The following is a 25,783-nucleotide window of genomic DNA, read 5'->3' as shown; positions in this document are numbered from 1 at the left end:
CTGCTTGCTCCGCCCTGTTGATTCCCTGAGACCCCGCCCCACCCAAGCTGTGGCAGAGGCTTTTGCATATGAATGCCCTGGCCCTTTGCAACCTGAAAATTACCTAACAAACTGCAGCTGGGCCAGACAGACCCAGAACTTCCAAGAGAAGGCCCAAGGCCCCACAGCAGCTTGCATTGCTTCACAACTGGGCCTCATCTGGGCACCTCCAAACCCCAAACAAGGAAGGGGAATCTGCAAATCTCTTCGTAGCTCCTGCTGGGTAGCCTCAGGCAGAGGCTAAATTAGCACCTCCTTAGATCCAAGAGCCAGTGTACCCAGTGGTCAGAGTGGGACCATCCAGATTACAACTCCTCAGATCCATAAGGGACACACTCAGGGGGCAGACTCAGTGAGCACCAAAGCCCCACAGAAGCAAGTCTTGCCCCATAAGGGTGTCTTCAACACAGAAGTTCTCCCACCATAGACACAGCTGATTCTCACTGCCAATTGGCCTGGAGGTCAATTCCTCCCAGTGATACCTACAACAATCAAGGCTTAACTACAATAAGACTGTGCACAAAGCCCACAAAGGGGTGCACCAAGAGTGTCCACCTCAGGTGACTGGGGAGGCTGAGCCACTGGGCCCTATAGGACACTAGCATACAAAGCCACTCTACCAAGACAGGGAAGCAGCCAAAATGTGGAGACAAAGAAACAGGTCACAAATGACAGAAATGGAGGAAAGCAAACTACTGGATATAGAGTTCAAAACCACACTTTTAAGGTTTTTCAAGAATTTTCTAGAAACCGCCGATAAATTTAGTGAGACCCTGGAGGATATGTAAAAAGACCAACTAGAAATTAAGCATACACTGACTGAAATAAAGAATAATATACAGAGATCCAACAGCAGACAAGAGGATCCCAAGAATCAAGTCAAAGATTTGAAATATGAAGAAGCAAAAAATACCCAACCAGAAAAGCAAAAAGAAAAAAGAATCCAAAAATATGAAGATAGTGTAAGGAGCCTCTGGGACAACTTCAAGCGTACCAACATCCGAATTATGGGGGTGCCAGAAGAAGAGAGAGAGCAAGATATTGAAAACCTATTTGAAGAAATAATGACAGAAAACTTCCCCTACCTGGTGAAAGAAATAGACTTACAAGTCCAGGAAGCGAAGAGAACCCCAAACAAAAGGAATCCAAAGAGGACCACACCAAGACACATCATAATTCAAATGCCAAGGGCAAAAGACAAAGAGAGACTCTTAAAAGCAGCAAGAGAAAAACAGTCAGTTACCTACAAGGGAGTACCCATACGACTGTCAGCTGATTTCTCAACAGAAACTATGCAGGCCAGAAGGGAGTGGCAAGAAATATTCAAAGTGATGAATGCCAAGAACCTACAACCAAGATTACTTTATCCAGCAAAGCTATCATTCAGAATTGAAGGTCAGACAAAGAGCTTCACAGATAAGAAAAAGCTAAAGGAGTTCATCACCACCAAACCAGCATTATATGAAATGCTGAAAGGTATTCTTTAAGAAGAGGAAGAAGAAAAAGGTAAAGATAAAAATTATGAACAGCAAATACATATCTATCAACAAGTGAATCTAAAAATCAAGTGAATAAAAAATCTGATGAACAGAGTAAACTGGTGATTATAATAGAACCAGGGGCATGGAAAGGGAGTGGATTGACAATTCCTGGGGGAAAAGGGGTGTGGGGGTGCAGGAAGAGACTGGACAAAAATCGTACACCTATGGATGAGGACAGTGGGAGGGGTAAGGGCAGAGGGTGGGGTGGGAACTGGGTGGAGGAGAGCTATAGGGGGAAAAAAGAGGAACAATTGTAATAATCTGAACAATAAAGATTTAATTAAAACAAAAAATTTCTATATGTGACACAGCACCAGAGTAAAGTTAGGGTTTTTCAAAATGCTGACACGCCGAGCTCAAAAGGTTCGGTATACTGTACTATAGGAATACAGAAAAAGGACAGATTGTTCATTTAGTAAAACTGTATATTGGCATTCCATTTTATAAAGGGTTAGGCTCTAAAGTCAGTATACATATAGTAACAGTCAGTCTAGACAAAATTACACTTGTCTTTCAGAAAACACTAGGTTAGAGACCAACACACCACCTCTTAAGTTAAATGCAGCTGGCTTCTCCTTTGTCACTGGAAAGAGCACCAGTAGACATGGCTAGCTTGTATTTGAGGTATGATGCAACAAAAAATATCTTCAGGCCGAAACCGGTTTGGCTCAGTGGATAGAGCGTCGGCCTGCGGACTGAAAGGTCCCAGGTTCGATTCCGGTCAAGGGCATGTACCTGGGTTGCGGGCATATCCCCAGTGGGAGATGTGCAGGAGGCAGCTGATTGATGTTTCTCTCTCATCGATGTTTCTAACTCTCTATCTCTCTCCCTTCCTCTCTGTAAAAAATCAATAAAATATATATTTAAAAAAAATATATATATATCTTCAGAAGGAGAATCACACTCAAGTCTGGTGAGATACCCACTTTAGAGGCATGTGGGAACAGAAAAGACTGATGACTAAAGAAACAGCAGATTCATACCTATTTTGTTCTCAAACATAAGCAAATGCTCAATAAGTAGAATCCTATATAATAAAACCCTAATATGCAAATCGACCGAACAGCAGAACAACCGGTAGAATGACCAGTCGCTATGATGCACACTGACCACCAGGGGCAGATGCTCAACACAGGAGCTGCTCTCAGTTGGGAGCAGCGTTGAGGGTCTGCGTTGAGCATCTGCTCTCCAAGAGGAAGGCGACCGGCGGCGGCAATTGGGCGGCTGAGCTGGGTGGCGGGGCCAGCCAGCTGGCGGCATCAGACTGCCAGCCAAGGCAGGTGCCAGCAGAGGCCCCCCAATCACCCTGCCCGCCAGTTGCCCCACAGATGGCCCCGATTGCTGGCCAGGCCTAGGGACCCTACCCTATATATTGGGAAGAGTCTTAGATTTAAAAATTAAAACCTGACAAGGCTACTCTAACACTGAAAAAAACAGGATGATGCAGCGATGACATGCATGGACTCTGGCTTGCACATCTTGTGGTCAGCCCTGATTCTGACACTTATAACTGTGTGACAAAGCCAATTACTTAACTTCTTTCTGCTTCAGTTTTTCCACCCATAAGATGGGGAAAATGATCCTCAGAAGGATCATGTTATGTACTACTTTTTATAATCAGGGCAAAAAAAAATATAGCTGCCTATACAACAGCAAGATGCCTTTCACCTGTATGGAAAGTATGGTTACCGGGGCATGCAGCATCCCAGACTGTGAGAGGGATGTCCGACTGCTCGTTTAGGCCCAACACCCCCCAAGTGGTCCTGGATTGCAAGAGGTCGCAGGCCGGGCTGAGGGAGCTCCCCGCCCCCATGCACACATTTTGTGCACCGGGCCACTAGTAATTATAATAATTTATTGGTCTGTAAATACCATAAATCTGCAACTACTACTTTATATTTATATAACCCTGGAGAATTAAGCAGGTGAGTTTTTGGCTACTTCATCTTTAGAAAAGTTTGATAATGTGAGGTCCCCAGATATTTTCCTCTCCCCCTGCCCCCCGCCACCCAAACACTCCTTTTATAATCACTGTTAACACATTAGTAGTTTGTAAGATTAAAGTAACCATGATGTACTTTCATCACAATAAGGAAAATACCATTCCTGACAGCAATATTTGCTTTCTTTTATCATAATCTTACTATCAAACTCTAAAATAAGAAATGTTACCTTGAAACAATGCAGTAGGGAAGTAGTGAGAGGATGTGAGTTTACAACCTTGCAATCACACAATCTTGCAATCATAATAAAGTACTTTTTCTGTGCACGATTTGAAAAGTTTGGCAAGTCTTTTTCTCTTTTTCCAAAAACTAGCCACATTTATGTTTTTCACTGTTTAATAAACTAGTTCGTGAGGCTTACTGTAGCTAACTGAAAGAAAATCTTACACTAGAGAATAGAATACTCACACAATTATTTCATAATATGTGTTATCAATTTGGTAAATACTCCAAAGAACACTTACCTGCTTTACATTGTATCCCGCTTTTGCACTAGTTTCAATAAACATAACATTCAGCTCTTTGGCTTTCCTCTCTCCCTCCTCAATTGATACTTGCCTGTAGAAAAATAAACCAAATTCTTCTTTTTGAAAGATGTTATTATAAAGATTAGAAACAAAGTTCTATAATAACTTTTCTTGATATGGGTGCTGGTTACACAGACAAGACTAGTTTGAAAATTTAAGCTGCTGTACACTTAAAATGTGTGCACTTGTAATAGTATGTGTATGTTATATCAAGACTTTTTTAATGATTTGCTTTTACCTATTTTATTTTTTTAAACTTAATAGCCTGCTATTTTTTCTTAATATTAGACCCTAAGTATTTAATCATGTGATTAAAAACTTTGTGTAAAATAATTTTTTATTGCTAAACAATTTGTCAATTTGCTACTATAATTTATTTTTTTATCTATTTTATTTTTTAATTTTTGGTAACTCTCACCCAAGGATATTTTTCCATTGATTTTTTTTTTTTTTTTTTAGGGCGACTGGAAGAGAGAGGGAAAGACAGAGAGAAACATTGATGTGAGAGACACACATCGATTGTCTGCCTTCTGCACGAGCCTGGGCCAGGGCCTGGGCCAGGGAGGAGCCTGCAACCAAGGTACGTGTTCTTGACTGGAATCAAACTCAGGACCCTTTGGTCTGCAGGCTGATGCTCTACCCATTAAGCAAAACCAGCTAGGGCAATTTTCTACTATTAATTTATATAACCATTCCCAAACTGTTAAAAATGTAAGTTGGTTTCAAATTCTACACAAATGTGAAAAAGGATGCTATAAACATCTTTGTGCTTACTACTTTGTGCACTGTGGATCATTTCTGGAGGCTGAATTTTGTGAATATCTGCAAGTGAAAAAGCGAGTCAAAAGACATGTATGTTGGCCCTGGCCAGTGTTTCTCAACGGTTAGGATGTAGGCCCACGCACTGAAGGGTTGTGGGTTTGATTCCCGCTCAGGGCATGTACCTGGATTGCAGTTTTGATCCCTGGCCCCAGTCAGCTTGCGTGCAAGAGGCAACCAATCAAAATCTCACATCATTGTATGTGTCTTCCCACTGCTCCCCTCCACTCTTTCTAAAAATCAATGGGGAAAAAATATCCTAGGGTAAGGTTAAAAAAAAACCCACACATTTATGTTGAAGTCTCTTGACACAGAGTTTAAAACTTTAATACTTACTTTAGAGGACATTTTGTGATGTGTTATAATTAGCAGTGTCTCAAATTGTAAACTCTTCAAGTATAAGATTATCTCATTGATTGTGGTGTTCCAAGTGCCTAGCTGGCAACACAGGTGTTCAGCTCTATAAATTTGTGTGTGTATATAAATTTTAAATAACACACTTTTTCTTAACAGTTTGAAAGTTGACAATCTATAAACCTTTAGCCTTGAATGCTTTAGCAGTGTGGATTTCCTAAAAATAATTGTCAGCCCAGCAGGCATGGCTCAATGGTTGAACAGGAGGTCACGGTTCAATTCCCAGTCAGGACACATGCCCAGATTGTGGGTTCGATCCCTAGTGTAAGGCTGTGCTGATTCTCTCTCATCATTGATGTTTCTATCTCTCTCTCACTCTCCCTTCCTCTCTGAAATCAATAAAAAATACATATTTTAAAAATAATAATTCTGTCAGGTGCCCTCAAACTTATTCTTGGACTTCTTTCCTATCTACAATTAGTCCCCCTGGTGATCCCACACAGTCTCATGGTTTAAAGTACCATCTATATGCTGATGACTCCAAAACTTACTTATCTTAGACCACTGCTCTGAACTCTAGACTCATATATCCAACTGCCTACCTGACATCTAATAAGATATTAGGATATCTAATAACCATTATAAACTTAAAAAGACCAAAACTGAAGTTATTATATTACATTCCAAAGCATCTTTTTATGCAGTCTCTCCTATCTCGATTAATGACAGTTACTCAGACCAAAAATATAGGTGTCATCCTTCCCCTTCTCTCAGACCGCATATTCCATCCATCAGCATGTATTCCATCCATTGTATCAATATATCCTGAAAGTTCTATCTTCAAAATATATCTGAATTTGACCAATAATCACCACACAAGGTTTGCTCTCCATGACCTGGCCTTCATTATTGTGTGTATGTTTTTTAACCTCATTGCCTATTAGTCTTTCCATCATTCCTTTTACCAGCTATACAGGCCTCCTTGCTGTTCCTCAAAAAAGCTAAGTGTAGTCCCAATTTAGGGATTTTGCATTTTCTGAGCCATCTGCCTTGGGACTTTTCCTCCTTAAAATATCTGCATAGTTAACTTCCTTAGAGTCTTTAATCAGAAGTCACCATTCAATGATGACTTCTGAGATCTCAGAATGAGATCTTCACTCAATGAGATCTTCTACTGCTATGCCATTTAATATTTCAAACTCACCCTTGACATTTCATATTCCCTTGCCCTGCTTTATTTTGTCTGGTTCACTCTCTGAAATAAAAACTCCGTGAAGACTTACCTTTTTTGTTCACTACTCTACCCTAGAGTACCATCCTCTGAAACATAAGTGATATTCAATAAATACTTCTTGAATGATTATTAGTCTGTAAACCCTACATGTGAAGGACTCCAGACAAAAACCATTTCTAGTTGCAGAATTTTAAGTCACCCTAATAAAATGGTTGAATGTTAGCTATAGCAATGACCCCAACTATGGTTTGATTTTGTCACAATCACCTAAGGAAAATTCTCTAAAATACATTTCCAAGGGCCCTATTTTAGACTAACATAATACCTAGAAATAGGGTTAAAACCGCCCAAATTTTAAAAGTTGACCATGATCCTTTATAGCCAGAATCTTAAAAGAGGTTCTAATAAGCCATATTTACCATGTTTGAAACATTTGGGGATCACTGGCCTATAGGGAACAGAAAGTACTGAACATCTAGGTGCTTAAATTGAGACATTGAAAGATATATTCTAGCCTTTCCTTCATGTTTTTACCCCCCAAAAAAGTAATTCTCAAAGAAAGTGACATTTAACTTTTCATAAAAAATAGATGAGCCCTAGCTGGTTTGGCTCAGTGAATACAGTATCGGCCAGTGGACTGAAGGGTCCAGGGTTTGATTCCAGTCAAAGGCACTTACCTCAGTTGCACGCCCTGGTCGGGGCGCATACAGGAGGCAAACAATTGATGTCTCTCTCTCACATCGATGTTTCTCTCTCTGTCTCTCCCCCTCCCTTCTACTCTCTTTGAAAATCAATGGAAAAATGTCCTTGGATAAGAATTTTAAAAAGATGAAAAGATACTTTGAATTTACTTTTAAATTATAAAAAAATTTTTGTCACTGTACTGCCAATTCCAAATGAAGTACCTTGGCCAGCAATGGGCTTAACATTTCCACAAGTCTTTGAACATAGTGGATTTCTTTGCAACGTTTTAATTAATAGCACAAGTTTATTGCCTGAATTTCAATATCCGACTCATGAACAAATAATAAATAAATAGTAAAAGCTTCCACTATTAAGTAAAATGGTGAGGACTATTTAAAGCAGAAAGAATATCAAGAAGATCACTTAGTAATGCTAAAGGCAGATATTGAAGCCATGGGTTTGATAGTGAATGTTAATACATTTTGCATCCTGTGACTTGAATATGGCTTTCCTCATTTGATTAAGGTATCACAATCAAGCTATTCAGTTCAACTACACAGTCTGGCTCAACCAAACAACTTAAAAAAGAAAAAAAACCCACACCACTGGATTATAATGAATATTTATAAGAAGACTACCAAAAGAGTGTCTATTTAGTTATTATGAGTAATTTTTAAAATATATTTTTATTGACTTTAGAAAGGAAGGGAGAGGGAGAGATAGAAAAATTAATGATGAGAGAGAATCATTGTTCGGCTGCCTCCTGCACACCCCCTTGTGGGGATTGAGCCCGCAACCCAGACATGTGCCCCTGACTGGAATCGAACCTGGGACCCTTCAGTCCGCAGGCTGACGCTCTATCTACTGAGCCAAACCGGCTAGGGCAGTGGTCAGCAAACTCATTAGTCAACAGAGCCAAATATCAACAGTACAACGATTGAAATTTCTTTTGAGAGGCAAATTTTTTAAACTTAAACTATATAGGTAGGTACATTGTTAACCTACCTATACAGTTTAAGTACTGTTGATATTTGGCGCCTCCCCTGCACTGCGTATCCGGTGGCCCGCCTGTGCTGCCTCTACCGACACCTGACCAACCGAACGACACCCCCCACTTTTTCTAACGCCACTTCTTCAAAATAGACTCGCCCAGGCCAAAAACCGACTTCTGCGCATGGGCCACGAAGTTTCAGTCGCACTGTATGTGCACGCCCGCACGTGGTATTTTGTGGAAGAGCCACACTCAAGGGGCCAAAGAGCCGCATGTGGCTCGCGAGCCGCGGTTTGCCAACCACGGGGCTAGGGGAAACATTTTGTTCCTTAACAGAACACTGCTCATATTTATGAGGCCTAAAAAATGCAAAATTTAGCTTTATGTGTAAACAATTTTGCACAAGAGTTACTTATACATGGGCTTTTCTAAAACAAAAAAACCTCATTTTCCTTTAAGGGCTGAGTTTAATGTTTATATTTCAGGTTCCCACACTAAAGAAAAAGGGGACATAAACTTAAGGATTTAACATGTTATTTTAAAAACAATTCTTCAGTAATATTAAAAATAACAGACTACTTAACAAATAAACCAAACATTTCATATACATACAAAATCACTCCATACCTCTTATCAGCAAGATCTGTTTTATTTCCTACTAGCATGATGATAACATCACTTCCCCTTTCTGTTCTGACATCATCAATCCATTTTGTAGTTTGCTGGAATGAGTTAACATCTGGTATAAAAGGGTGAACAGAGACATCAATGTTATTATAAATGCCTCCCCATGTGATGGACCAAAAAATAAAGAAGACACGTAAACAAAGAAAGAAAGAAAAAAGAAAGAAAGGGGAAAAAAGCCCTGGAAATTGGAAGGAGGCTGGCACATTAGGACCCACTTTTAATGTGCCTGTAACATAACTCCATTTTATCTGAATATAACTGTCAGTAGTCTAAACAAATCACAAATATAAAATCCTCAAGGTTCCTTTTATAGTGGTTTAAAATGTTGAACACAACTAAATGAGTGCAATGTACTATATGTAATTGAAAAAAAATTTTTAATGTAAGGACAGCTATGGCAGATAATATGGTGTTACATTGCCACAATATTTTTTGATTACTTACATATACCAAACATGACAAAGAAAGCATCTCCAAAAGTATGTCAGCCAGTAAGACCCAACACATCCAGAAAATTTGGAAAGCCTTTAAATAGCTTTCAACACCACTCTATTTGCATTGCTTATTCAGTTTGTGATCACTTTAACTTGAAGTTTGTATAATGCACCAGAATCACTTGTTTAAAAAAATCCATCTTTTCTAGCACTAGATTCTAAAGTAGAATACTTCAATATTTTTCATAGTAGCTAAAAAAAAAAAAAAATAGTTTAAAAAAATAGTTTACTAATATTTTAACCTGTGCACAATTTTTAAAGAAAAATACATACGGTTTCACTTGATCTGGTTAAAGTAAGCACAAACATTTTAAAGCTGCAAAACTTGTCAGTGCACAATAATGAACATACAGTTTTTTAAACAAGTAGCAACCCAAAGTAAAGCTTCAAGAAAAGATGGCATATAGCACCTAACCAAAATAAAAGGTCTCTGAATGCAAACTTGTAATTTATAATTCTGCTATTGCAATTATTATTAAGTAGACAGGACTTCTGGTTGAGCAGATATGCAAAAATGTATGAGAATATTATTACTTGCTCAAATCAATAGTTTGTTGATAATGGAGTACTATCCTGGTTTTTCTATAAATTATGGACCACTAGATAGAATGATGCTTAATATTGCCTAATATATTTTTAAAAAACAATTTACAAAGATAATTTTAATCAGAGAGCATTTCCTTATCAGTCACCAATGCTCCATGGAACATTTAAAGTCACATAAAATTCTAAAGGCATTATTCAGTTTCTAGGGAAAAGAAAAAGGAAGAACAATACTTTAGTCTATTTATTTTCTTGGGGAGAAATGAAAGTGTAATTTGTTAGCAACAAAGCAAGTCAGTCAATCATAGACTCCAGATATTCAAATGAAAATGATTAATAGAAGATTCCACATTATGATTTCTCTGCCTTCCTCTATAGAGAAAGAATGGCTGTAAGGGGAAAAGCAGGGAAAAGTAGGCTAGCAGAAGTTTTTAATAGCCTCAACAGAAGCCTTGGAAGATTTGGAAAACTTGGCAAGAGGCTTAAATGCAGATTTACTTTATTTTTAGAAAAGTCTGAGATCAAGTTAAATAAAAAAGATGTTCTTCCAACCATAATTATGATGTGACTTAGGGATAATAGGATATATTAAGAAAGCCTTGGAGAGGATTCATAATTAAACCCAAAGGAAAATTTCCAGGACAAAAAAATGTGGCACAGTAGAATAAAGGGTATTGGTACAAACACCAAGCAAATATTTCTGACCTAGCCAATCTGTGAAAAGGTTTGCTATGATAAAACTCATTTTTGCATGCCAGTATTGAAAACAAGCACAAGACAAGAACATGCATTCAGCTAAGCTAAAGGTTGAAAGAAGATTAGAAATGCATAATTCCCCCCCACTCACTTGTGATATCATAAACAACAACTGCCACAGTGGAGTCACGAATGTAGCTAGGAATCAAGCTCCTGAACCGCTCTTGACCTGCTGTGTCCCATAATTGCAATCGTACCTAACAACAAAATCAGTCAAACAAGCAAGGTCAACCCATTGCACAATACCTACTTGTGATATCGTAAACTACTACGGCTGCAGCAGAATCACGGATGTAACTGGGAATGAGGCTACGGAAACGTTCCTGACCCGCAGTATCCCACAGCTGCAGCCTGATCTGTGGGATGGGAAAAAATGAATAAAAAAAAAAACCAAAAAAAACCAAACTCATACTAAAAATAAAAAAGAAATAATGTTTTTTAAAGGGGTAGAAAGGAAGTAAAACAAAGACTCATGCAAAAGGTTGCAGGGATGTGAGGAATGAAAACACAAAACTTTCCTTTTTCAAAAGAGAGTAATATAAAAATGTATCTGAAGATACATGACTTAAAAATGGCAATGGCAAATTCTTCACAGAATCAGAAATACAGCTTCCATCCCCCCCACCTCCACCTCCTCTCTATGAATCCTATGCCTTCTGGATAGCAAAAAGTAGACTTTGTTCATGTTCAAATAGTAAGCATAACAGGGAAAAACAAAGGGAAAAGTCAATGAGCAGCCCAGGCTATCACAGTAAAGGAATTAATGCTTCTCAGAAAGCCTCTCTGAAGCTAAAATGTGTCCCTTTTCTATTGGGTCTGGAACACTCTGAAATTGGGTCTCTGACTACTCTGATTATGTTTCTCCCACACACCTCTTCCCAGAACACTGTATATAATCTAACAAAAAAGAGGAGTATCTTTTTGCAACCCTACATAAAAATTTTACTTTCTTACTTTTTCACATTTGAGGAAGAAAAGCCTAAAAACAGGCATTAAGCTCTTTTATCATTATAAAACTGTTTCTAAGCTTTCAAATTTTAAGAAATCGCATGCTATATATTAAAACATAAAAGAAAACATCCAAAAGAAAACACACACTTATAAGAAATAATATTAGATATAAAATGTTTTGGGGTATAGGTCCCAAAATATTGCATTTAAGACAGTCACTGTTTAGGTGATAGAAATCTCTTCAAGAGGTAGTGGACTAGAATACAGAATTTACATTGTACCTATTAAAGGGAACATTCCTAAAGATGGAAGACAAATCCAACAAATAAATACACATTCTATTTACAGTCACTTTGGTATACATCATATTCTGACAAATAAAACCTTGAAGTTCACAAGTTTTGTCAAATTCAAATGAAATCTTTCTGAGTGCCTTAACAGTGGCATTCAAAAGGTCTTTAGCAGCTCTAAATATCTCAATGCTATATTTGTTACCATTTTTCTAAATCAGGACGACGAATTCTGTTTAACAAGCCTAGGGCCTTCAGGGTTTTATAAATAACTTGGCTTTCTCTCCTTTTTGGGTTTCACTTGGGGTTAAGAAGTCAGAGTGCTAAGACCTATTCATTCTGTAATAAGTTTTTCTCAAGACCTATAAATTAACTTTGGCAAGTTTGCTAAGTACTTTCTATAGTGACAATCATTGATTATAGTTTGATCACCATTTTCTATCCTGGAGAGTTGAGAAAATTGCACATGGAAAACATTACTCACTGTTCGATCTTCCAAGTACATTGTTTTTGATAAAAAGTCAATACCAATTGTTGCCTGTAAACCAAACCAAAACAAAGAAGTTAAATAATAATAATAGTTTAATGGCGGTCAGCAGTTTCGGGTTCAAATGGGAATTCTGATTGTGGTAGAAATAATGAATAAACATAAACACATTGTAGTCAAGTAAGAATGAACAAAAGTTTCAGTGATAATGGTTTCTTCCACCTATTTAGTACTTGCTGTGTATTGGGGATTCTTTTAGGCCCTTCACATGATCATCTCTAATCCTCATAAATCTCTGCAAGTTAGCTATTTTTATCGCTGTTTTTCTCATTGTAGAGATAACAATATTGGAGTTCAGAGAAGTTAAATAACTTATCTAAGGACACAAAACTTCTGTTGTAGAGTTGGAAGTAAAAGCTCTTTCCAATATATGTTTATTAGATATATCCCTTAACCACTTTTTTATTAAAAACTTTGAGTAGTTTTAAGTTCACAGCAAAACTGAGAGGAAGATATACTCCCAAAATATGCACAACGTCCTCTATTATCAACATTACCCACCAAAATGTTACATTTGTTGTAACTGATGAACCTACATTGACACTGATATATTTTTAAAGATAGTTTTTATTTTTAAATGGTGGCAAAATATATGTATCATAAAATTTGACATATTAACCATTTTCAAGGATACCATTCAATGGCATGAATCGCATTCACAATGATATACAACTGTCAATACTATCTATTTCCAAAACCTTTTCATCACCCCAAATAGAAACTCTGTACCCATTAAGCAATAACATTTTACAGTATATCCATTCATCTATTGATGAACAACTGGGTTGTTTCCACTTTTTGGCTATTGTGAATTCCTGTTTTCAATTATCCTTGGTTTATATCTAGGAGTGGAATTGCTGGGCCATATGGTAATTGTATTTAACTTTGCAAGGAAATGTCAGACTTTTCCACAGTGGCTGCACTATTTTAAATTCTATCCTAGTAGGTGTGAAGTGGAATCTTATTGTGGTTTTGATTTGCAGTTCTCTAATGACTACTGATGTTGAGAATTTTTTCATGTGTTTTCGGCTATTTGTATATCCTCTCTGAAGTAATGCCTATTGAAGTCCTTCACCCATTTAAAATTTGAGTTTGTCATTTTTATTACAATTTGTAGTTCTTCATATAGTATTCTGAATATTAAACACTTACTAGACATGTACCTTTCAAATATTTCCTCCCATTCTGTAGGTTGGGCCCAGTACACCTTTATGGAAAATCCACTGTCAATAGATACATGGATTTTGTTATGGATTCTCAATTATATTCCATATAGGTCTATATGTCTATCCTTGTGCCAGTATCACATTATTTTGATTATTGTAGCTTTGAATTAAGTTTTAAAATCTGGATGTACTAGTTCTCCAACTTTACTTTTCTTTTTCAAGGCTGTTTGGCTACTGCAAATCAGGATTGGCTCTTTAATTTCTACAAAAAATGGTGGCAAAAATTTTTATAGGAATTGCACTGAATCTATAGATTGCTTTGGGTAGTTACTACTGACATCTTAACAATATTAAGTCTTCCAATCCATTTACCTGGGACATCTCTCCATTTATTTAGGTCTTCAACATTTGAGCAGTGTTTTATAGATTTCAGTTACACAGAAACTTTTATAAAAAAAACACACACACAGAAAGAAGTTTCCTCCTTTATCTTAAACTATGTGACTATGTATTTCAATAATGTTTCTCAATTTAGGGCTTAAGCACATATAAGCGAAGTCCTAATTCCATTTTATGACATTCCATCTGAGAATGGATATACAGTGGGATAACAGGTTTATAACCTTGAACTTACTGTGCAAGAGTATCTACTTGACAAACCTGAACAATGTACAGGAATGAGATATGGCTACATTTAAGAAACCTCATCAGGAGAACTTCATCTACTCACTATGGTAGAAGCAGCTAATTGCCCACACAAATATCCATCTTCCCCTTCTTCCTTAATAACACAAACATTTATTTAAATCCATACTTTTTCCATCAAAAAAACTACATTGTCTAGTCTTCTTTGAGTTTTAAATAAATGGGGCTCTCTGAGTTGGCAGGTATACCCTTGGTTTTATCTTACTTCTCCTTCCTGCCTGAAATGTGGATAATAAAACTCTAGGAAACATTCAATAACCATGCGGCAAACTTCAATATGAAAGTCATATATTAGATCTGTTTGTTTAAACAGAAAATTAGGAGGAGTCTTGGTCCCAGATGCCCATGGAGCTGCCAAATACCTCCTGAACTACCCTACCTCTAAAATTATTTGACATGAAAAATAAATTCTCAGCTGCGCTATGGAGTAACTTTCTTTGTCCCACTCCTTCACTGATAAACTCAAACTCTCTTTCACCTAAAAATAATTCTCATGTCACTTATTAATGTTATTAAGTTTGTTAAAAACAGCCAAAAATAATTTTTAATAGCTACAAACAGAAACTGTCATTTTTCAGATCTCATAGCCAACACATGTTTTTTTAAATTAGTACAGTCAGACTTTATGATAAATTGTACAACAGTCTCCTGCTTCCACTACGTCATCCTAGTTTGGGGACATTTATACCACTGAACTCAAAGATCAAAATTAACCTGAAAAACAACCTATTGCTGCTTTTCTTTTCAGTTAATTTTATACCAAGCAGAGCTATTATGGCAAAGAAGTCAACAGCAGGGAAACAGAAAAAAATTCCAGGGAAAATAAACATTATCAGCTATTGGAGCATCTTGAATGCTGACATGACACTAATTCAAAACTTTATAAAAGATAAATGAGTGGGAGGGGGTTGGAAGAGATTAATGGGGGGGAAAGGAGGACCAATGTAATACCTTCAACAATAAAGATTAAAAAAAAAGATAAATAAGACATTACTGCTGCCTCACATTCATTTCCTTTATGGAAATAGAGAAGACAATAATTGTAGAAGAAACCAAAGGTTAAAGAATTTTCCCATGTATCTTAATTTACAGCTTCACATTATTTAAGTGTTAATTAATTCATTGATTTGGGGGGTGATCTACTTTATAAAAAGCATATTAAACTTGCGGGAAAATACATACCAAAAATAGAACCAGATTCAGATTTTAAATTTACCCTAAAAACTTTAAAAAAAATAAAAATGGTTTGATAAATAATTGAGACAGTGGCAGTTAACAACTATGAAAAGTAATCATTCCTTTAATCAGATTAACATCTGATATCCTATATAATAAAAGGCTAATATGCAAATTGACCAAATGGCAGAACAACTGGTCCCTATGACACCAGGGGGCAGACGCTCAACATGGGAGCTACCCCATGGTGGTCAGTGCACTCCCACAGGGGGAGCACTGCTCAGCCAGAAGCTGGGCTAATGGCTGGTGAGCACAGCGGCAGTGGCGGGAGCCTCTCCCGCCTCCAAGACAGCGCTAAGGAGCAGCAAGCTGAGTGGTAAGGAGCAGTGAGCAGGCGGACGGTAAGAAGCAAGGGGTCCCGGACTACGAGAGGGATGTCTGACTGCTGGCTTAGGCCCGCTCCCTGCCCCCGAGGGGTCTCGGACTGCGAGAGGGCGCAGGCCAGGCTGAGGGACCCCCCCAGAGCACAAATTTCATGTACTGGGCCTCTAGTATTACAATAAAACGATGGAAATCAAGTTTTTATACTAACTACACAGTAACACAGATATAAAATAGATACTTAAAGGAGTCATTTTATTTTTTTTATTTTAACAAGAACATTTCAAAAAGTTAATACAGAAAGCCCTAGCCAGTTTGGCTCAGTGAATAGAGCATCGGCCTATGAACTAAAGGGTCCCAGGTTTGACTATGGTCAATAGCATGTACTCAGATTTCAGGCTTGATCATGCAGGAGGCAGCCTATCAATAATTCTCTCTCATCACTGATGTTTCTCTGTTTCTCTCTCTCTCACTCTCTCTCTCCCCCTATCTGAAATCAATAAAAAAATATTTTTTAAAAAAGTTAATACAGAAAGTTTTGCAAATGCTTAGGGTCTCAGTGAAAGCACTTGGTTTAAAGATTACTAATGTTTTCTTCTTAGTTTGTTCTTTTATTTTTATTTTACAATTATGCAGTTCAAACTAAAATACATACATATAACTTAGATATACATAAAACTTAAACATATGTAGAACTGAGAGCAGACATCCTTATTTTGTTTCTGATCTTAAAGAAAAGCATTCAGCCTTTTAAGATTAAGTATATTTGTTGTGGTTTTTCACTTATACCCTTTATCATGTTTAGGAAGATCCTTGTATTTCTAGTTTGTTAAACAGTATTGTTGTTGTTGTTTTTTTTTACCATGAATGGCTATTGGGCTTTGTCAAATTCTTTTTCTTTGTCCATTGAAATGATCATGTGGTTTTGTCCTTTATTCTATTCGTACAGTGTATTACATTACTTTTTATATGTTGAACAATTTGTAATCCTGATACCAACCTACCAATCCCACTTTATATATGGTATATAATCCTTCTGACACATTGCCAAACTCAGTTTGGTAATAACTGTTGAGGACTGTTATGTTTATATTCACAAAGAATATCAGTCTGCAGTTTTAATTTTGATGTCTTTGGTTTGGGTATCAGACTTAATATTGACCTCACAGAATGAGTTGGGAAGTATTCCCTCCTGTTCTGTTTCTTGAAAGATGATGAAGTTTTGTGCTGTTTATTAAATATTTTGTAGAATTGAACAGATGTCTTCAGAGATGAGAATCTAGTCCTGGGATTTTCTTTGTGAGAAGTTTCTGATCACTAATTCTATCTCTACTTCTTTTTTTTATTTATTTTTATTTTTTATTTTTTTCCTTGTCACACCACGGATTGAAGCAAAGAACACAACACGCTGCCGCTTCACCCAAAAGCGGTATTTTTCCTTTGCCCTTTCTTGACGGCTCAGTGGGTCATCAGCAAGAGGCCCAACGAGTGCTTTTAAAAGGGGCTCTATCTCTACTTCTTATAGATACATTCAAATTTTCTATTTCTTCTTGTATCTTTCTTGGAATTTAACCATTTCATCTAGGCCAGTGGTCAGCAAACTGCGGCCCCTTGAGTGTGGCTCTTCCACAAAATACCATGTGCGGGCGTGCACGTACAGTGCAATTGAAACTTCGTGGCCACACTCAAAGGGCCAAAGAGCCACATGTGGCTCGTGAGCCAGTTTGCCAACCACTGATCTAGGCTATCTAGCTTGTCGACATAATTATTCACAGTATTCTCTTACAATCCATTTTAATTCCTGCAGTCAGTAGTAATGTCTTCTCCTCAATCTTGATTTTAGTAATTTGAGTCTTTTTTAAATTTATTAGTCTAACTCAAGGTTAGTTGATTTTGTTTATCCTTTCTAAGAACCACTTTTAGTTTCATTGCATTTCTCTACTGTTTTTCTAGTCTTAGATATATTTCTGCTTTAATCTTTATTCGCTTCTGAATTAAGCATGTCTTTATTTTGTTTTGTTTTCACATCTGGGAGACTGGCCCTCCCAGAGTTTACCAATTCCTAGAAATAGTAAACTTGCCTGTGAGAGCACCTTTAATATGCAAACCAACCAATCCTGAGCCCATAATTCCAATCATTTCATGTATCACACTCAGGGCCACTATTCCCCAGCCCCATCATTCTAGAGCCAGGTACCAGACAACTAGGAATGGTTCCTGGACCCAGAGCCCACTGAAATTATTCAAACTAGGCAATCCTAAATCTGCTTTCCTGGTCTCATCTATCCTTCCCACAAAACCACAATAAAGGCTCTTGCCCACGTTTCCCATTCCCCACTTCTCACCTCCTAACCAACTCAACAACTTCCCCATGCGCCTCCCTCCCATGGCATGGTGCATCCTCCTCCTCTTGGGATCTGTGAGTACAACAGATTTTTTCAATGGCAATAATCCCCTAATCTGTTAGCCTCACCATACATGAATAAAAATAAAACCTACATTTTAAAAGTTTCTTCCTACTGCTTGCTTTAGATTTAGTTTACTTTTCTTTTTCTAGCTTTTTATGGTAGAAGGTTAAATTACTGATTTAATGTTTTTATTTTCCTTATAGCACTGTTTTAGCTGCATCCCATAAATTTTGGTATATTGTATTTTCTTTTTTCTCAAAGTATTTTCTAACTTCCCTTGTGATTTTGTCTTTGATCCAATGGTTATTTAGGAATGTGTTATTTAATTTCCACATATTGGTGAATTTCCCAAATCTCCTTTATTCTTGACTTCAAGTGTAAGTCAAAATGTCACAGAATCCTAGACTAGAACAAAATCTCTGTAAGAGAATATTTACAATCATTCCTACTTCTAGCCAAGATGGTATTAGCGATAATCTTTCAATATGCTTTGGAAGAAATACAGAATCACATGAAGATGTCGAACACAATGAGCAAAATCAGTTATACTTTGCATTTTACAGATTACAAAGTGCTTTTATTTCCATGACTGCATGTGAATTTTTTAAAAACACCATACAAGGTGTCCCAAAAAATGTATACATTACTAAAAGTAGATAGCTCAACTGATGTTTCTTTCTTTTCAGATTTAACCCACTGGAATTAATAATTATTTGAAGAGTGTATATATTCTTGGGGGGGACACCATATATTACTTATAACATACAAAATAGAGACAACTAGTAAGTTGGCAAAAACAAAATACCTGATAGGTGTTGTCAAAACTGTCATACATGAATCTGGTGATCAAGGATGTCTTTCCAACTGAAATTAAAAGGAAAAAATTCACTCAGTTAACACATTACATTGGGTTCTCGAAAAATACTTTTACAAAGAACTGCAATTAAATTCAATGGGAAATATCTGCAAAGGTTCTAACAATAATGAAAAAAACACAAAGCCCCAAGTTTATTGAAATGCTTTTTTCTAATTAAACAGATAACAACCTCTCAAATTAAAAGCACAAGTAAAGAGTATTTACTGAGTTAAGAGTTGAGGAAAATGAAGAGAAAAGATGGAGGAAAAACAATCATGTTGATATCCTTAATTCACAAATAGGCAAAGCAGATATTTCTTGGGCCCTAACAAAAAGAACTAGGATTAGATCATGAAGCAATTATAATTAACTTCCTGGAGAGTAACCTGGAGAAACTGAGGTTCAGGTCTACTTAATTCAATGAATGAAAGCATAATCCCTGGGAATATAAAGACTGGAGAGTCCTGGGAGAAATATGAGGGCTAAAAGAACTAGACTGTCTATGAATGAGAAAGAAGTAACATGGAGCCCTAGCCAGTGTTGCTAAGTGGATAGTGTGTCGGCCTGTGGTTCCCAGTTTCCATTCCATTCTGGTCAAGGGCACGTACCTCGGCTGTAGGCTCCTCCCTGGCCCTGGCCCTGGTAGGGGCACGTGCAGGAGGCAACCAATCGATGTGTTTCTCTCACATTAAAATTTCTCTCTGTCTTTCCCTCTCTCTTTCATTCTCTCTAAAAATCAGTGGAAATATATCCTCGGTTGAGGATTAAAAAAAGAAAGGAAGAAGTAACATGGAAAGTCCTAGCATAATACTTTGCCATCATTAACTTTACTCAAAAACCTTTCAGTCTAAGTGTACAAATTTAACATAAGGAAAAAATCCTGATCCACTTTTTCTTAGTAACACATTTTTTAAATTGGCAATAAAACACTTATCTCCAATTATCTTATTTGTGCATTTATTTACTAATGTATCTCCCCAACTTACAAAGAGTAAGATGCAGATCATCTTGTCTTCTTCATGGATATACTAATAGTGTTGGTCCCTGCCTGGCACTGAATAAAATTAATCAATGAAAAGAAACTTCACCAAGTTGACAGCATTCACTACTAAGGTAGTCAGACTCTGGAAGACAACAGCCTGCAACATCCTTGCATTCTTGGAAAAATAAAAGTAGATACAGTTCATAGGGACATACTTAAAATAATATTTAGGAAATCAAGTTTTTAAAACCAGAACACCAAATTTACTAATTTACAATAAGAAATAAATTTTGTAAGGACGAAAATTTGACTAGCAAATTTTCTCATTCAAATTGTACACTTATAACTTGCATGCTTTTCTATTATGCTGTACTTCAGTAAAAAGTTTTCCTTACTAAAAAATCTAAGTAATCATTGTTTGAAATAACACCTTATAGGGTTTTATACAGACACACACACAATTAAAATACACATAGTATTTTATTTTTTTTAAATATATCTTTATTGATTTCAGAGAGGAAGGGAGAGGGAAAGAGAGATAGAAACATCAATGATGAGAGAGAATCATTGATTGGCTGCCTCCTGCACGTCCCCCACTGGGGATCAAGCCCACAACCCAGGCATGTGCCCTTGTCCAGAATCGAACCCGGGACCCTTCAGTCCGCAGGCTGACGCTCCATCCACCAAGCCAGACCAGCTAGGGCACACACACATAGTACTTTAAAGTCAAAAGGAGGAGTGGTAAGTATAGTTAGAGTTCTAAGGTCCTTACATTGCCCAGAAGGGGACAGGAATCAATTAATGGTAGACTTTTATAAGTCACAGCTGCATGCCACAAATTCTAGGGCAATCTATAATAATAAAAGTGTAATATGCTAATTAGACTGGTCATCCTTCCAGACGAAGCTGGGACTGCGAGGGCCAAGGTAAGCCGCTGTGGCTGCGAGGGCCCTGCCCCTTGCACGAATTTCGTGCATCGGGCCTCTAGTCATTAAATAAAAGAAAAAAATGTTTACCTTCCCAATTTTAATAAAGCAATTAATATGGAATGATTTTTAAAAGACTACGAATTCAAATAACACAAGGAAAGAAAGAAATAACCAGGGGGAAAAGCATATTAAGAAGACAGATTTGGCTCTGGCCAGTTTTGCTCAACGGTTGAGGGTCAACCCAGGAACCAAGAGGTTGCCAGTTCGATTCCCACTGGGGTTGCACTCTAACCCTAGTAGGGGTGCCAATCAATGATACTCCTCTCTCATCGATGTTTCTCTCTCTCTCTCTCTCCCTCTCCTTTCCTCTCTCTCTAAAAATAAATAAAAACATAAGACATTTATTTTATTCTTAGAATATGTTTTTATTGATTCCAAAAAGGAAGGGAGAGGGAGAAAGAGAAATAGAAACATCAATGATGAAAGAGAATCATTGATTTTGCTGCCTCCTGCTTGTCCCCCACTGGGGATCAAGCCTGCAACCTGGGCATGTACCCAGATCAGGAATCGAACTGTGACTTCCTGGTTCATAGGTTGATGCTCAACTACTGAGCCATGCTGGCTGGGCAACAGATTTATTTTAAATCTAAATATGGTCATGTGTTGTATAACCATGTTTTGGTCAACGACGGCTGCATGTAGGTCAGTGGTCCCTGAAGATTATAAGGAAGCTGAAAAATTCCTATCTCCTAATGACATTTTAAGTGCCCTAATGTAGTAGCGTGACACATTACTCACGGGCCTAAAAGCTAATTCTCATCTTCCTCTCTTAACTGTAAGTTGCATGTATTAAAAATTTTGTCATATAAATTACTAAAGTCCACTACTGGAAAATACCCAAGAAACACTTAATCTTATCTAACATATTTAACTGATTTCCTTTCCAGAAGTGATTAGTTTTTTTATTCTTTTTGTTTGAGGAACATCTAAGTATTCTATACTTTCTGCACATATTCCACCTACACAAAATTTATCAAGGAAAGGTAGGGTAGTTTAGTGTTTTAGCACTGGAGTCTAGAACCAGATGGTTGAGCTGAAGTCCCAGCTTGACCGCTTACTTAACTATATCCAACTGGGACAAGTTATTTAACTTCTCTGTGCCTCAACTTCCTCATAGTAAAATGGGAATAACAATAATATCTATCTTAAGAAATCCTTTTTTTACTTAGAAATAATTTTAAGCTCACAGAAAAGTTACAAAAATAGTACAGATAATTCCAGTATATAAAGACTGTGAAATTAAGTGCTGCAATGCTATTAACTAAACTATAGAGCTTATTTGGGTTTCACCAGCTCTTCTACTAATTCCCTTTTTCTGGTCCCAAGATCCAACCCAGGATCCCACATTGCTTTAGTTGTCATACCTCCTTAGTCTCCTCTCATATCTAACATTTCCTATCTCTCCTTGCTTTCATGGCCTTGACACTTGAAAAATACAGGTCAGTTGTTTTGTATAATGTTCCTCAATTTATATTTGTCAGTTTTTTCACTAGATTCAGGTCATGCATTTTTGGCATGACTACCACAGAACCGATGTGTCTCTCTTGGGTGCAACTTTAACAAGGGGAACATGTCTTAATCTTTGAAATGTTAACCTTCATCACTTGGTTACAGTGATCTCCAGTTTCCCTACCATAAGCTTACTGTTTTATTTATCATTTTATGTATTATTATATATTTTTATTACTGTGTAAATATCTTGAAGAGATACTTTGAGACAATATAAATGTGCTGCATCTTCCCAAACTTTTTCTCACTAATTTTAACATTCATCAAATGGATCTTAATCTTGCCCACAGTAATTATTACTATGGTATTCCAATGGGAATGCCTCTGTACTGATTCACCACACAACCATTCTTGTCAATGAGACGCTTGGTGAAGTTCCATTTGATGGCATTTCCCAGGATGCCCCTCCCCTTGGGCTGGACTTTCATCCACTTCCACAGAGAGTGGGCCTCATCTCAGTTCACACAGATCTTGCTATACATGTCAAACGGGAGGGAACTCTTTGATCTCAGCATTAGTCCCTGGCTCCTGCTTCCCAAACTAGTTACCAGGGAAAGCCAGGATCAGTAAGGCGCCCTCAGCTTATCAGGTGGGCAGGTCGACAAGCTAAGTAAAGTTTACATCTGTTTTATCTGTTTTGCCTCATTGTGAGGCCACATTGGTGACGATGCACAGGAAGCCCCAGTATTTGCCAAGGTTAACCATACGGCCTATCAATGTTCTTCACTGAGAAGTTGCACATTGACTGAGCACAGTGCCAGTAGTCACAACAAGAGCACCTGGCAAGAGCACCGCACAGAAGCACTCACATCAGGAGGTAGCACAGGTGGCTCTCCAGGTTCATTTTCTATTTTCCCTGCCCTAGCCCTGAAATCAACCACTTCTCCAAGAAGCTGAGTCATTTTTTTTTTTATTTCTTAAAGTATTACAAAGAGTATTACACATGTCTCCTTTTTTCCCCCCTTGACATTCCCCCGGCCTCCCCTACCCCCCAGTGTCTTGTGTCCATTGGTTATTCTCATATGCATGCATCCAAGTCCTTCGGTTGATCTCCTACCGCCCCCCCAAACATCCCCAGGCTTCCCACTGTAGTTTGACAGTCTGCTCAATGCTGCTCTGCCTCTGTATCCATTTTTGTTCATCAGTCTATAATAGTCCTTATAATACATAAATGAGTGAGTTCATGTGGTATTTTTCTCAGCTTCCCAGAGGCCGTCTCAGTCTCACAGGGGCCATCCCAGCCTCACAGGGGCCGTCCCAGCCTCACCGGGGCCGTCGCTGCCTCACCAGGGCCGTCGCTGCCTCACCAGGGCCATCTCAGCCTCACCGGGGCCGTCTGTGCCTCACTGAGGCCGTCCCAGCCTCACTGGGGCAGATTCGGCCTCACCGGGGCCGTCCCGGCCTCACCGGGGCCTTCACGGCCTCACCGGGGCCAATTCAACCTCACCGGGGCCGTCTCTGCCTCACCGGGGCCGTCGCAGCCTCACCGGTGCCGTCGCAGCCTCACCAGGGCCGACTCAGCCTCACCGGGGCCGTCACAGCCTCACTGGGGCCGTCCCGACCTCATCAGTGCTGTCCCGACCTCACCGGGGCCGATTCAACCTCACCGGGCCGTCCTGGCCTCACCGGGGCCGTCTCTGCCTCACCGGGGCCGCCTCAGCCTCACCGGGGCCGCCTCAGCCTCACCGGGGCCGCCTCAACCTCCCCGGGGCCGCCTCGGCCTCACGGGGGCCATCTCAGCAGCACGAAGTTTGGCATTCTGTCCTTTGTTGGGCAACTCCTTGCTGGACAAAATCTCCAGGCTTTCCTGGTGGCTGACTATCTGGTATGCTTACTTGGATTTCGTTTTCTATCAAGTGCACAGATTGCCTGTCTGCCGTCTCCCAGCGTCCCATGTGAGACTGGATCTGGTGGACCTGCCTGTGCGTTTGCTGGTACAGCGGTTCCACGTCGCCGGCCCAGCCGGGTCCGGCTCCAGCTTCCTCCGAACCTGATTCTGCTTCTTGAGTGTGTCCCTTATGTATGTGAGGAGTTGAAATCTGCATTCTGCTGGGCTGGGCTGCAAAAGCGCTGGTGGTTCCCTTTGTGCCACTTGCACAGCTTGGGTGGGATGTAAATTGAGTAGGGTGGAGTCCCCAGGAATCACCAGGGTGGAGCAAGGGGCAATGGCATCTCCGGGACTCCTTACCTCTCCGCGACTCCGCGTCTCAAGTCCCCGAGTGTCGGCAAGCAGCTCCGTGAGACAGCCACTCTCGCTCTCTGGCCCGTTGCCAGGCCGTCCCGCCTCTCCCCGTAGGGGTCTGGGACCTCAGGATCCTACCCCAAACAAGCTCAGTGGATTTGAGAGTCTGCATCCCTTTCCGATGGAAAAAAACCGCGCATCCAGTTGCAGCCTGCCTGGCGCGCGACTCCACACCTCTGTTCTTGGCGAATCACCAGGGCGGGGCAAAGGGCAATGGCATCTCCTCGACTCCTCACCTCACCGCAACTCCACATCCCCGCGTTCCCCGGCGGGCAGCTCCGCGAGACAGCCACTCTCACTCTCCGCCCCGTTGCAAGGCCGTCCCGCCTCTCCCCGTAGGGAGTCTGGGACCTCAGAATCCCGCCCCAAACAAGCTCAGTGGACTCGAGAGTCTGCAGCCCCTTCCAATGGAAAAAAACCGCGCATCCAGTTGCAGCCCGCCTGGTGTGTGACTCCATACCTCTGTTTGTGGAGCCTCTGCACAACCTACTCAGTCTCAATGCTCTTCTTTCTTTCCTTCCAGTTATAGAGCTTCCACTGGGCCAGCTTTCCCATGGTTCTGAATGATAGCTGTTTGTCTTATAGTTGGTAGACTCAATGTTGTTGTGGGAGGCAGCACGCACAGGTCTGTACCTTACGCCGCCATCTTGGTTCCTCCTCATAGAGTCAGTTTTAAGGATTAAATTAGTTAGGCCTGATACGTAGTAAGCAATCAAATGTCAGTTGATATTATTATTATGTATGCAAACAAATATACTGTCAGGAAGCCACAAAACATGGATTTACTCACACGATTTGGTAATCTGACTATTCAAAAAATTCAGCTGGACAGGAAATATACATTGTCCATTAAGTTTTCAGAAGTTTTTTGAGTTTTATATTTGATTGCAAAGGGATATTAAGTACTGT

General features: G+C 39.0%; 1 protein-coding gene, 1 non-coding gene and 1 pseudogene across 4 annotated transcripts in view; all 3 read right to left on the bottom strand.

Moving 5' to 3' along the window:
• The window catches only part of RAB6A (RAB6A, member RAS oncogene family), a 45,740-nt gene that overhangs the window by 5,546 nt on the left and 14,411 nt on the right, over positions 1–25,783 (bottom strand). Inside the window, exons 2-7 of one of the 3 annotated variants that reach the window (XM_036325027.1) lie at positions 19,102–19,160; positions 12,398–12,451; positions 11,001–11,028; positions 10,764–10,869; positions 8,820–8,931; positions 4,048–4,141 (exon numbers count right to left, since the gene is read on the bottom strand). In XM_036325027.1, coding sequence (XP_036180920.1) covers positions 4,048–4,141; positions 8,820–8,931; positions 10,764–10,869; positions 11,001–11,028; positions 12,398–12,451; positions 19,102–19,127 — 420 coding nt within the window. In that variant the 5' untranslated portion in view covers positions 19,128–19,160. Of the gene's footprint in view, positions 1–4,047; positions 4,142–8,819; positions 8,932–10,763; positions 10,870–10,922; positions 11,029–12,397; positions 12,452–19,101; positions 19,161–25,783 lie in introns of all 3 variants that reach the window. The other 2 variants (XM_036325026.1, XM_036325025.1) reach the window with 2 other exon arrangements.
• On the bottom strand, positions 17,258–17,392 carry LOC118665573. The gene has a single exon (XR_004970679.1). It is a non-coding gene; the product is annotated as a small nucleolar RNA SNORA21 (small nucleolar RNA).
• Positions 21,601–23,476, bottom strand: LOC118664665 (annotated as a pseudogene).

This window comes from Myotis myotis, unplaced genomic scaffold (assembly GCF_014108235.1).
Source record: "Myotis myotis isolate mMyoMyo1 unplaced genomic scaffold, mMyoMyo1.p scaffold_m19_p_10, whole genome shotgun sequence".
Classification (NCBI taxonomy): domain Eukaryota; kingdom Metazoa; phylum Chordata; class Mammalia; order Chiroptera; family Vespertilionidae; genus Myotis; species Myotis myotis.
The sequence above is the reverse complement of the archived record's forward strand: the minus strand, read 5'-3'. Positions and strand labels throughout refer to the sequence as shown.